The sequence below is a fragment of the Pinus tabuliformis genome, chromosome 4_2 (assembly GCF_031772625.1).
Source record: "Pinus tabuliformis cultivar Carrire ecotype Pingquan chromosome 4_2, CPIR1, whole genome shotgun sequence".
NCBI classification, from domain to species: Eukaryota; Viridiplantae; Streptophyta; class Pinopsida; order Pinales; family Pinaceae; genus Pinus; species Pinus tabuliformis.
Window position 1 is genome coordinate 271,746,440 of NC_142304.1, and position 13,910 is coordinate 271,760,349.

At 36.4% G+C, this 13,910-nt stretch overlaps 1 protein-coding gene across 1 annotated transcript; it reads right to left on the reverse strand.

The window, feature by feature from the left end:
* Positions 1-3,617: 3,617 nt before the first annotated feature.
* LOC149169028 (uncharacterized) lies at positions 3,618-13,281 on the reverse strand. Its single transcript, XM_089428524.1, has 3 exons — positions 12,762-13,281; positions 4,734-6,050; positions 3,618-4,538 (listed from the first exon to the last, which is right to left on the reverse strand). The coding sequence occupies exons 1-3, from the start codon at positions 12,942-12,944 to the stop codon at positions 3,930-3,932; spliced, it is 2,109 nt and encodes a 702-aa protein (XP_089284650.1). The 5' UTR covers positions 12,945-13,281; the 3' UTR covers positions 3,618-3,929.
* Positions 13,282-13,910: the final 629 nt, after the last annotated feature.

Sequence of the window (13,910 nt, forward strand, 5' to 3'; positions counted from 1 at the left end):
TTCTGGACTTCTAATTTGAGTGATTTTTGTTGCCCCTAGTTCCTCTAGAGGTCCTTTATCATATCCATCAGTGACATGACAAATTCTCTGTGTGGTTTCACACCCACAAGCTTGAGTGCAAAGCCCACACCTTGGGTTCTAAGCCCACAAAGCACTTGTGTGGCTCTTCTTCCTCCAAACCCCAAACCGTAGGGCTTAGAGTATCTCACAAGCTACCAAAAATCAATAAAAATTTGGCAATTGTTTTTAATGGAAATATACAAGTTGTTATAATCTTTCTTTTAATATTTATAGTGTTTGATATTTATCATATTTAAAATGATAAAAATATAAATTTAACTTCTTTCTAGTTGATAAGATCCATTTGGTTCTTTCACCCCTATGATCTAGATGACTTTATGGATGTTTGAATAAAATGTTGTCTTCCATTTTGTCTTTTAAGCCCATTTATCTTCGTTTTAACCATTTGTATAATTTCAATTAGAAACTATACTTGAAAATGCCTATTAAAAATATACCCTTAAAAAAAGCACTATACATTCAATGTAGAAAGGATTTTTCACTGGACCTAAGATTATTTACAACAAACTCTTAACAAATTAAACTCTTTTAGAAACTTCTAAAATTCTTTTAGAGATTTTCTAGTTGCGATAAGAAATTTCTTGAGGAATTCACTTTTGTCGATAAGGAATCCAAGTAACCTTGACTCTTGTCTCATTCCATCTCTCATCTATAGGAATTTCAATAGAAATTACAATTCAATCAAAACTTTGATTATAAAAAATTGTTCTTGGAAATTTGACTTAATAAGATGACCTAAATTATTAAAAATTTATATAAAAAAATGCACCTCAAAACAATAGTTTGGGGTCTATTGACTATACATAACCATTAAAATTTCATATGCTAAGACAAAGTTAAAACCAAGATCATTATACTTGTTACAATTTGATATAGTAGATAAAGAATCCTTGAAACATGAAATCATCCAAATTACATGAATTGGAAAATAATAAATAAAATATCTTCTTTCACTTAAATGGTAATATGTATTTATTGTATCTTATGCTTTTCTTATACATGTTCAGTAAATAAGTTTCAAAAATGGGAGTGATAATAAATTATCTGAGATAATGATAACTACTAATAAATGATGTGAGATGATGATAGCTATAATTTCCAATGGTTGTTGCATTTATTGTTTTTTCTCATATTACCAAAGAATGAATCAAACACATTTGAAGATAATAGTTGTGGAAGTCATTTTTTTAACTTATTATTTTTTTGAGAGGAACAATAATCACATGGTAGCCCATCCTTCCAATTGCATCTTTCTGGAAGTGGAATAGTGTCATTGCAATAATGAAAACCTCTTCTCTTGCATTCCTCCTTACAACAAGGTATTTCTTTGCTTTAGAATACATAGTACAATCCACAAGATCTATTCTCATTAGTTTGTTTATACTCAAATCCAACATACTGAATTTTAATGCTTCAGTTCCTTCAAGATGGCTTCAACTCAAATGAGCATGTCAAACACAAAATCAAGGATGAGAAATTACCTTGTACTTGAATACAAAGCTCTTAAATTAAGATAACTAAAATTTGCTTATGATAGAATAGATATCATTGTAATTCCAATTATAATGTTTTTTTAATATTGTTGAGATACTCATATTACAAGTATATAATCATTTTTATGTTGATTGCAAATTCTGAAATATCCTAGAAATTAAATAGGCATAAACAAAATCACCCAAATTAAATAGGCATAAACAAAATCAATTATTTAACTTTGTTAATGATCATTTGTGCACAGGTCATCAGGTTACTCACATAAATTCCTAAAAAAATAGTTATAGATTGCAATTATGTATATTACCTTACCCTGCTGCAACCAATTTAAATGTGTAGCTTGAAGATGCTATAAAGATTATTAAGTTTCTGAATTAATTAAATAGGCATAAACAAAATCAATCATTTAACTGTGTTGGTAATCATTTGTACTTCATGTCACTACACAACTCACATAAATATCAAAAATACTCACATAAATGCCAAAAATGGCACTCTAACAATTACAATTACGTATATTACCTTACCTACCGCTGCAACCAATATAAATATATAGCATGCAACCAATATAAATGTATAGCTTGAACGTGCTATAAAGATTGTTGGGTTTCTCAATTTTTGACAATCTAAGGATGTGGGGAAGTACTTCACCAAAGCACTATTTGATTAAAGCATAAGCATTATAACATGACACTGAAAAAGTACTTCACCAAAGCATTATTTGATTAAAGCATTATAACATGACACTGAAAAAGTTTAAAGCACTTATAACATGACACTGAAAAAGTTTAAGGACTTGTTTACTCTCACACCTAAAGCAGCATTCATGAATAAATATTTTTCCCAGATCATTAAAAATATTTCTCTCTTATTTATTTATTTATGTCCACATTATTAAAATTCTTAATTTTGTTTTATTTTAATAAGTCTATTCAATATATTTCTCCTTTATTTATGTCCAGATTATAATTATTCTTAATTTTGTATTATTTTAATCAGAGCAAAAGTCTGTATTCAATTTATTTATGTAAAACATTCTAACCAATAATAGACACATTGTAACTAATAATAATAAATAAATTGATAAAAGGTTGTTAAATCACTGACGCCTTTTTGTCGTTGAATGGTCGCGAGTTCAAATTTCTTTTATTTATGTCAAAATTATTAGAATTCTTAATTTTGTTTTATTTTTATCAGAGCAAAAGTCTCTATTCAATTTAGTCTATTTAAAACATTCTAATTAATAATAGATACATTGTAACTCATAATATTAAATAAATTGATAAAGGTTGTTAAATCACTGACGCCTTTTTGTCGCTGATGGTCGCGAGTTCAAACCGCGTAAAGTAATTTTTTCTGAAAATTGATTGTTTGCAGTTAAGGAAACTAGTTGAAATTCCCCATGGCGTTGAGAACTCAAGGAAATATATTTCTAAGTGTGTTATTTTCACCCAGTCCAGCGCCTGCCGTTTTCCAGTTAAGAAAAGGCCTCAAGCCTGGTAGGCAGGGCGACGTCTTATGTGAAATTTCTGCCTGGAAATGCAGGCCCTCTCACCTGCCCAACAGGGTCACGGTATTGAAGGGCATGTCTTCACGACAGTGAATTGCATGGTACTCAGCCCGGAAGCAGATGAAACGATGATGCCAAGCCAAGTAGGGGCAGATGGAATATTTCAGTGCGCCCAAACCACAGGACAGGTGGAAGATTTCTATACTCTCTCGCCAGGCGTAGAAGATTCCGTAAAGACCGTGCTCTTTCAGCGTAATTAATTGGCTAGTATTTCACTCCAGACTAACACGCACCGAATTCAACTGAGATACAGTGCATTTAACCTTAAACTGAGGACACAGGCACCCAAAAATAAGGAAACAAATGAATAACAACAAATAAAAAATTGGTTAGTATTTCACTCCAGACTAACACGCACCGAATTCAACTGAGATACAGTGCATTTAACCTTAAACTGAGGACATAGGCACCCAAAACTAAGGAAAACAAATGAATAACAACAGATAAAAATTATTGAACAAAGGATACTGCATAAATGAATTTTTTTAAGGACCTACATAAATTAATATTGACAAATAAAAATGATTGAAGGATACCTACGTAATTGGTACCCTAGTTGACACTATCCAAATAGCAAATATCTAGGTGCTGCATTCTCATTACTGTTAAGGTACGTAGTTCCTCTCAAACTATTAAGGGGCAATCTTTGTCATCAGTAATCGATGACTAAGAAACATTAAAAATTAGAAGTCGGATTCCTGTTTGTGTCATAAGAATTTGCACCAAGATAAACTAAAACTGGGAACAGGTGAATATCACATTCACCAGAATTATTAATTCTGGCTTAATGCACCATGTCAATATGTTGGCTTAAGTCCCGCTCACTATGCACATTCATACCACATATGGGGCAAGACACTAGCATTCTTCTTAACGATGGCTCCTCCGGCGATGGCTCCTCCGGCATTGAAGAGCTTTGTGCAGAAACACTATCATCATCCATATTGGTAGAGAAATGATCTTTGTCTAAGTGAGCATTCAACTGCCTATCGGAATGTGATCCGCTGAATTTCTGATAACAGATGGGGCACTCTGAACTTTCAACTGTATCATCCTGAGCAAATTGGCTTGTTTGGGGTGACTTCGTAGGTGCAGAAAGATGTGCTACACCCTCAGTATACGGCACCGTATAAGATTTGGAAGCAGTGAAATCCTCATTTTCAGATGCCTGTTTTTCATGTACTGCAACTCTATGAAGATCCATTTCTTTAAGCATGATAGCACGACCACAGGTATCGCATGGAGCCGTCCTGCAGCCACAAAGACTTTCATGCTGGGAAAATCCACGCATTCGATCACGCGCATCATCAGCGGCACTTCCGGCTTGAACCATGTCACCGCAGAAGCGGCAACTTATCATGCGCAAGGGGCAGACAGAAGATTGATGAATCACCTGTCATAATAAACAAGAACATTTAATCAGATTCAATGCATGGTTCAGAATATACAATGCATAAGGCAAATTTATCAAATCAGGGGATGCTACAGTTTACACGGGCAGCCATTTCTATCTTCCTATGCCTCACCCTGCTAAAAATACTGACAATATGAATAAAATCTCAGAAGATATCACATAATTATGTCTTACCATTTCTTCCTTCTCTAGTACTTCACCACATCGGCAATGAAGAGGTTCATGGAATACTTTCATGTGCTTCTCCATCTCTTCTTGTTGAAATGGCCGACCACATTTCAAACAATGAACATGTTTTCCAACTTCGTCTTTTCTGAGTATAGCCCCACACCCTTTATGTTGACATACTACATTGTGTCTCCTGCAATAGGCTTCATGAAGAGCAATTGTTCTGGTAGGTATAAATTGTTTACAATTTTGACATTGTTCAGAATCTGCACCTGGTTGGGAGGATGCACCAGACTTTCCCGCTATAGCACTTGCTTTTCCAAGTTTCTGTCCCATGGTTTCCAATTGAACAGATTGACACTCAATAATAATTTTGTATTTACTTGTTCCTTTAAACCCGAAAATACCAACGCTGTATGTATCTGCAGCTAGTGATAACCCTCCCTCTGTAAGGGATACAATTTTTGTGCCTATATCATGGGAGGACCATTGGTATTGGTGCTGAGTCGGAAACAAAAGTGGATGGCGAGAAATGTACAAGTCAGCATCTCCAAGTGTATCGCCATTATCTAGTACCAAGTTAACTAGAATATTCATCTCCCTATTGGCAGTTGCGTTGGCAATTTTATTGTCAATAGAGAATTTGTAGTAGTTATAGTTTCCCTCTTCTACAATCCCCATTTCCAATTTTCCCAGCACAAGTGGAATTAACATACCCTGTGACATGGTACCTGCAACCACTGAAGGCTCAATTATATCAACTTCTATGTCAGTCTCAAGCACGGAAATGCTAGAACTGGGCTTGAGCTCAAGAACCCTCAGCCTATAATCAATCCCTCCATGGTGGACAATTAGCATATCCCCTTCTGAAAGCGTAGCATGCTGACGCAATGTTGTCTCCAGGACAGCCCTATGATTGGGAATATCAGAAAAGCCCAGAACCTCAGGTTGCAATTTTGCATATGTTCCTTTTTGCAGTCTCACATACCTTACCCTAATCAAGGGGCTCTGATTGTTGTCAGGAAACAAATTTTGCCAAACCTGTGGAGGAATCTCAGCAAAGCCCTCCGTTGCAGTAAATTCCAGAACTCCTGTATGAGTCGTTTTCTGTTCCATGAAGCCTTCCATTTCTTTCTGATCAACTGTAGATAGTTCAAAAAACATGGGACCTTTATCTAAAGCTCCCTGTGTTGATAGTTTGTCAAAGGAGGATGGAGGCAATTTGATCTTATCCCCATAGCCTTGATAACGTATGGCATGAAGAGTTGTGTTGAATCTGATTCCATTCCCAGCAACCAGATCTTGTTCTTCTTGCTGACTTTCCTGAAAGCGTACATCCATATCAGTAGGGTAATTAGAAATTCGAGAATCAGAATAAAGTTTTCAAACTTTAACAAGAACATGTCAAAAACAGTGGTCACATTTGTATGAGCTAACAGATGGTAAGTCTAAATTTGTTAGAAAGAATATATATTTATCCACTAAACATGCAGCTACTGGGCTCATTTTATAACACACACTCAGGTTCAGAGTATCTGTCTACCAATACACATCGAGGACATTGTTTCCTGTGACAACCTTCTTGTGCTTCTTAAATGTACCTACCCTGACAGATTGGCATCAGTCTACCTTAGAGCACTAAGAGAAACGCCAATGGAATTTTTAGAGAGATCTTCTGTTATAAACATATATTAATTGATTAACTGGATTATATGACATTTAAGCTTCTACGTACTACGACTATGGTATTTAGCTGTGCCCATGGGGTGTAGAATAGAGAGTGATGGGGTGTACTGTTAAGGCACTCCATGATGTGAAAGTCACCAGTTTGAAACACCGTGTGCAAAAATCCAGCCATGTTAAGGGCTGGTGTGGCCCAGGTTGGGTGCAATCCCTGGGTAATTTAGATAGCTTGGATGCCACTGGGTTGCGGTTTCTAAAGCCAAATGTTATGCGTGCAGTCATCTCAGGACTCACACAACTTAGGAACAGCAAAAAAAACTATGGTATTTAGTTGCTATCATAATTACAATACTTTATAATTCCATTGTTATGACTCTCGCGAAAAAAAAATTGTTGTCAAACTGCTGGTGATTATCACTTATTCTTCTGCTGCTAGCTTATGGTGAAATCTTTGTTAATAGAGCTGGTTTACTGTTGTTACCACTGTTAAATTCACCAATGTCGATGCCCAATTAATTCCACATTTCCAGATTTCTGTCTTTCACTATTAAATCAGATTGTTGGGGTGTGCTCATAACAGTCGTATCAATGGACAAGTAGACATGAAAAATGATATAAATAGAAGAAGGATAGGTAAAAAAAGATACCTTGAAAGAGACGAGCCAAGATGAAATGACATAAGATGTCCAACGGACAACCACAAAAGCAGGTCAATGCGACTCAAGTACAATCCAGTGCAAATACATAGCGAGACTGCCAAAGCAATTCTTATGACTATTCTACATAAAAACGAAATAGTTAAGTAATGGTAAGACTCTCGGAACACAAGCCCATCAGAAACAACGTGGGGATGGAACTTCAGGTACCCAAAAAGGGGAATGAGAGAAGGGAACATAGAAATGACAGTGGTGAAGATCATCATCCTTCTCAAAATAGGAGAAGAGCAGTTGGTCATCATGACCATGAGCAGAGGCCTTTTCCGAAGCACTTCAACAAACAAGCAAGCAATTATCTAAATCAAGGTGACTGAAAATTTAAAGGGTAACCACATTAAGCAAAGATTAGTTTAGAGAATTTCCATCCTCAACTTTCACGTAGCCAATGAGGATACACAACCAGAAGCTTGGATAGGCAAGTTGTCCTGGTTTTTCCAATTAATCCTATGGCAGGTTACAAACAAATCAGTTTTCCATTCTACACCTCAAGGTTCCAGCTTTTGATTAGCAGCAAATGATAGAACAAGCATGGGACAAGGGGGGCCAACTGGAGATAACCACCTGGGATAAATTTATGACTGCCTTTTATCATAACTTTTAGGTATATACCGGACAATTTCTTCTTGGCCCTCAAGAATATGAAGCAACAAGACACCATGACTTCTTACTTGAGAATTCTGCAATGCTAGCCTACTTGTTGAAAATATTTCACCTTAAGGTGTCATTACCATGCATATTGAAGGACTCAAAGAAGGACACATCAAGACTTTGAGGTTCAACAACATTTAACAATCAAAAACTTACCCAGTGGTCATCAGGCCTGGCCTAGAGTAAGACTCTCCAAAATCCTTCCAACAAGAAGTAAAAATATAAAGGTATTGCTTAAACTAAAATCACTCTTATTTCAGCTTTAAGAGGAGTAGAGATTTTCTATCATTGTTTATTTACGCTCAAAAGGGCTTTGTTTTAGCTGCAAGGAGGTTTGTTCAAAACGACAAGACCCATGGAAGGATCCATATGATTGAGTTGTTGGCAGAGAAAGTGGACTAAAATGCCCATATGGCAGACCAAGAACAGCATGAAATCCCAACACCATCTTCCTTGTGATGATGGGGGTCATTCAATACCAGACTTTTGAGTGAAATTTTCAAAAAATCAAAATCAAGGAACGAACTGTGGTGAATCTCATTTATTCCAGCTGCAATCTTAACTCCATAGACTTAAAGATGGTGACTTCCATGAGGCTGAGTTTTCTATTGCAAAAGTTGCAAGCCTCAGTGGAGAATAACACCATGATAAACTGAAACGATATGAACAAATCGGTTGAAATTACAGTTGGATGTCTGAGAATTGAATTCCAATATTTATGCCATAACATTATAAGGGCTGATATAGTCACGGGGGCTTAATGGTGGAAAGCATTGGGCAAATTTCAGACAAATCTGGATGATCTGTTCATAACACTTCAGAGAGGAAAGCCACTGATTACAACCAGCCTATATCCATCGTAACTCCGGATTTACCAAGCGCCGAGAGGGATCTAGGCTGGTTTAATAATTAATAATTAAAATTATTAATTTTATTTATTTATTTTTAATTTAATTTTATATTTATATTTATCTTTATGTAATTTGACTGAGTCAAAATGCTTTGCCAATTACCGGGCTGCAAACATGTGTAGATGAATTGATTTCTTCTTGCAAAATAACGAAACAACTTACTAAAGGTGAATTATGATATATATTACAAATGTAATTCTATAAAGAACCTACATATGAAGGTGAAAATCAGAACCAGGCAAGAAAAAAGAAAGTGAAACAATTGATCTATGTGTATGCAGATGTTTTCTGGGAACCTACCACTGGGTAGAGTGCAAGAGCACATTATTCAGTTCAAACCAAGTTCCAAATGTCTCTGGCCCTCTCGCATTGGCTGCTACTAGATAGGGGGCAAGAACACATCATTGGATTCGAAACAAGTTTCAAATGTTTTTCAGCACCTACTAAATTATTCAAGAATAAAATACAAAAAGTAATCCAAGAGTTACTGGATAGAGGTCATATAGTACTAAGCAAGTCCCCTTTTGCATCTCTGCTGCCATCACCACTATAAATTTTTGGTTCGGTAATATTATAAAGATTGATTTATCATTTGGGTATCATCAGGGTGAGGGAATTTTGAACTCATCATCACCACTAGGAATTCCAGGTAATGAGTTCTAGATTAACCAATGTACTCCAACAGCCAAACTTTCTATATACAAAGGAATAAAAATGCGAATTTGCAATGTGTGAACTTTTGTACCTAGAACATATCATCAGTAAGGATGGAATCAAAGCTGTCCCAAGTTCCAACTAAGATTCAGGCTAGTCTTGGTTCATCCACTCCAGAGAATGTGAGCTAGTTGAGTGGATATCACAGATTGTGCAGCTTCTATTATTACTGATCTGTCAAACAAGAATCAATCCTAATGGACAGAAGCAGCAGAAGCTACATTATAGCACATGAAAAAGGTAACAGTTACTTGCCCACATTTCTAACTACTCTTTACAGTGGAATACAATGCTTCAGGCACCAGCATAGAGGATGTGCTTATGCAAAACCAGCAACTTATTTATTTTGATATTGATAAGTATGCATCTATGACGAAAAGAAGTTGGCTAATACATGCTGTATAAAAGTTCAAATAATATTTGTTCAGGCAACTCTTCATTTATCCAAGGTTCCAAATAGACCAACAAAAGTGAGTATTTATTATACCGAAGAGATCTGCGCAAGCAACGGTTGAAGTGAGTAAACAAATTACAAGGTTTTGAATTTATAATTCAACATAAAGGCAAAAACGGTGTTGTGATTTCCATATCCCAGCTATTGGAGTTGCACCCTATATACGCAGTAAAATCCGTAGAAGGAAAAACTATTGATTGAATATGTCAAGAATGAAAGGGCTATTCCTATGTTGCAAGACACGGAGAAGATGCAAGAAAGAGAACAAAGACACCACCCACTGATGTGATATTTTACAAAAAACTTGTAAATATTTTGTACCTACTTCCAAATTTAAAGAAAAAATCTTAGCCGAATACCATTATCCAGCAGTTTATGGTCACACTGGCTTCTTTAAGACCTATTCCAGCATAAGGAACAAGTTCCTTCGGAAGTGACTTGAAGCAAACGTGATATGATTTGTTGAATCATGTGAAACTTGATAAAGAAACAAAACATAGACTCTGAAGAGTTTGAATATTGCAGACACTGCCAATTCCCAATCAAATGAGGAAATCCATTATAACTTCAAACATCCTTTTGCAGGGGAAAGTACCACTTAGCATTCTCAGATAGATGGGAGAAACAGAGATTACTAACAAATGCTTAGAGGGGTATTTGAGAAAGTATGTTGCAGGCTAGCAAGCTTCTTGGCTAAACTGGATGAATTTGGAAGAAAACAGGAACAGCAAAACCTATAACATATCCATTGGAATGTCACCATTTAAATCCCTCTACAGTTATGAACATTACCTTCCCTTACTGATTAATTGGACTGTTGAAGACATCCAAGTGCCATCTCTTTGTGATGTCCTTGAGGAGTTCCGAGAAACAATGAAGCAGCTGAAAGTGTTAATTTATGGTATGTTCTATGCTTAGAGCAGTTTACTTCAATTTCTTCTTATTAGCCACTGTTTAGCAGTCACATTAACATATAGTAAGATGCAGATAGAACATTAATAGATCAACAGAAAACAAGTCAAGACAAGAGACACCAGATGTGGCGGCTAGCCAGGGACAAACCCCAATGTGGGGAAACCCTTTGATCAATTCTTCTATAATCTTCGATAGTTCAGCAGAGAGAGAATTGGTACAAATACATAAATCTGTAATTTTATGACAACAGCAGCAAACCCTAACCAGCAAAGTCAAATCTGGTCAAACAAGATGAAATTGACCTTCAATATGCTTGGTCAATTTCCTGGTCATCTAGGCCTCCAACGGCAAGAAAAGGCAGCCCATAAACAGTCCAAAAAAACCCAGTCAACTAAAGTCAACTTGCTGCCACAAACTAGGGCAATCAACGCTGGTCAAACCCGAGGTCAGAATGCCTTGGTTTGTGTGCCAGAATTTGCGGCCTGCCTAGGAGAAACAGCCACACTAAAACTGCAGCCCTGAAATGTCCTCGCTGGTCAAAGAGATGACCTGCAGCTTCTGCGTCTCCCTTCCTTGCCCTTCTGCGTCCTCCTTCTTCCCACGTGTGAGTTGCTCCTTGTGTAAACCCAATGCTAAGGAGAGAGAGAAGAATGAGTGAGATGAGATGATGAAATAATGCCTCAACCTCACTTGTATTTATATGAGCATGTATGCCACACATTTAGCTGCTGGCCGACTTTGACAATTTGTCAAGTAAATACAAATAAATTCATATCTCCATAAATACTTGTCGGAATCGGATGATCGTTAGATCAATTCTACACATCTCGACGAGAGGAATCCAAGAAAAATATCAGCAGCCATAAATAAGATGACCCACATGGAGTTTGGCCCTAGTTGCAAATTTTAACAAAAAGAAAATCTCAAATTGGCCCAAAACATGAACTCAAAATTTTCTATTATGGTTCTCTAAAAATAAGTTGTCAAGGAATTGATGATTAGTGCTTATTCTTCTGTCGTTAAGGATGAAAATTACTGCTGTTACTACTGATTTAATGCTGTTGGTGCTGCTTATTTATTACTTTTCACGGCCAATTAATCCAGATATTTGAAATTTCCATTATGGTAGCAGATTGCTAGGTTAGGCTCATAACATTTAGTAGGACCTTATTTATGAGATTCAGCTCTTTGGTCTGATTCCCTCTCTTTCAATTTTTCTTTGTAAAGCAGACCCAAGAATAGGAGATGCCTTCTTCCACCTAACAACTAAGGAAAATTATCCGTTCTAAAAATTTTCACTGTGGACACCGACAGAGAGAAACAAATTCGTGTGTACCGTAAATCTTAGGCATACTTTCCTTGTTTTGACTGCAACTGACCACTGTCCGGAAATCAAGTTTCCAGCCATATTTAGGGAGATAAAAAGAGTAAATCTGCTCATAACAATATGAGAGTGATCCATAATTTTACCAAAAAAGGGTATCACAATCCTATACTGAAATCAAAAGAGTTGCAGATAAACGAATGAAAGCCATTTTCGAAATATCCTAAAAGTTGCAGGACAAAAAAAAAACATTCGGTAGATGAGTTAGTTTTTCTATCTGAGAATTACATGAAAATATCATGGGCGCTCGGCCATTCTTTTGTCAAAAAAGCTAGATAATTGACTGGATTTTAAGGGAAAGGGGAATTAGATGCTAACGGCAACAAGCCTTCTTTGTCAAGTAAACTAAACAAATGCCTGGATCAGAAGAAAATAAGGAATTTGATGATAATAACCATACGCCAAAGACGATTTTCGGTAAACATCATAAGCTACGAATGTTTGCATAAAAATATCCAAATTGTTTTTAACAAAACTGAAAATTGACAAATTGCTTAGAGAAAAAAATTGTAAAATGTCGCCCCCAAAATTTTTCTCAACGCGACGACACCCGAAACCCTGGCGGTGTTAATTCCGAAGCATGGGAGGGCTGAAGAATTAAACACTTACGGCTAAAGCGGTTTGAATAGCTTCAATCCTTCGCGCCTGTCGTTCTGCATCAAGAGCCTCTTGCTGCCGCCGAGCTTCCTCCCGTGCTTTTCTTTCTCGTTCGATCTTAATTCTGGCCTTCTCCTTCCTTTCCTTCTGCTCGCGCTCCAACTTCTCTTTCGCTGCCCTCAGTTCAAAATCCATCTTATTTACCTCTCCAAAAACCTTAAATTATGACAAATCCTCCAAAATTTAGGAAACAGAAGAATTTATAGACTATTTTCAGAGGAAAAGGGACCAGCTCAAGCAATCTCTAAAAAATTTGTAAATCTACAGCGGATCCGTTCAGTTTGCGTCGGCCAAAAAGAGAGTCGTCGATTTGATTGGAGAATAGCAGAGCCAGCAGATGCTCGCAATTTCATTTATATAATTTCATCAACGGTGCTAGGATGTCACACGGAAGTCGTTTTTTTAAACAATTTATGCTCGAATATTGTATGGCTCAAATGTTCAGGGTATTGCTGCGTAGTTGGGGACATGTTTGTCGGTACACATATGACAGAGGTTTCTAGATATTTCCTTAATATTATTTCATTGAGAGAGTGTTTTTATGCAACACTATAATGGAAGGGTGTTTTAGATTTAAAAATTTAATAACTAGCATTTGCACCAAATGTTGCAAAGGAAACGCCGTAAGGCATAAATTGAGGAACAATCAGGACATGGAATGGGCAAATCTAAATGAAATGTAGAGATGTAGTAGAAATGAAATTGATTTAGGGTGCCTTACACTGTTTTTTATTAATTATTGAATTAATATTGCATATAAATTGTTGTTCATGACTATGAAGCTACCAAGTTGCTCAATGGGAAAGCTATAGCCAAAGGAGAGGAGAGGTAGGAAGAACACTATAAATTGTACATGTGAGTTAATTTGAATTTACTTTATCACTATATCACTGAGAAAATAACTTGTAATCAGATATGCCAATCAAGAACAAAGAACTGGATGAAGGTTGAACACTTTCTCTGAGTGTGGACAACCGAAGAAGAACCTCGTGAGTAAGCCCCAACTGAATCATGGAATTCGAAAAGGATGAATAAAAAATAGCTGCCAGTTTTCCTCTTCTACCAAATGCCCCATTCTTATTATAGATGTCTCCGCAACTC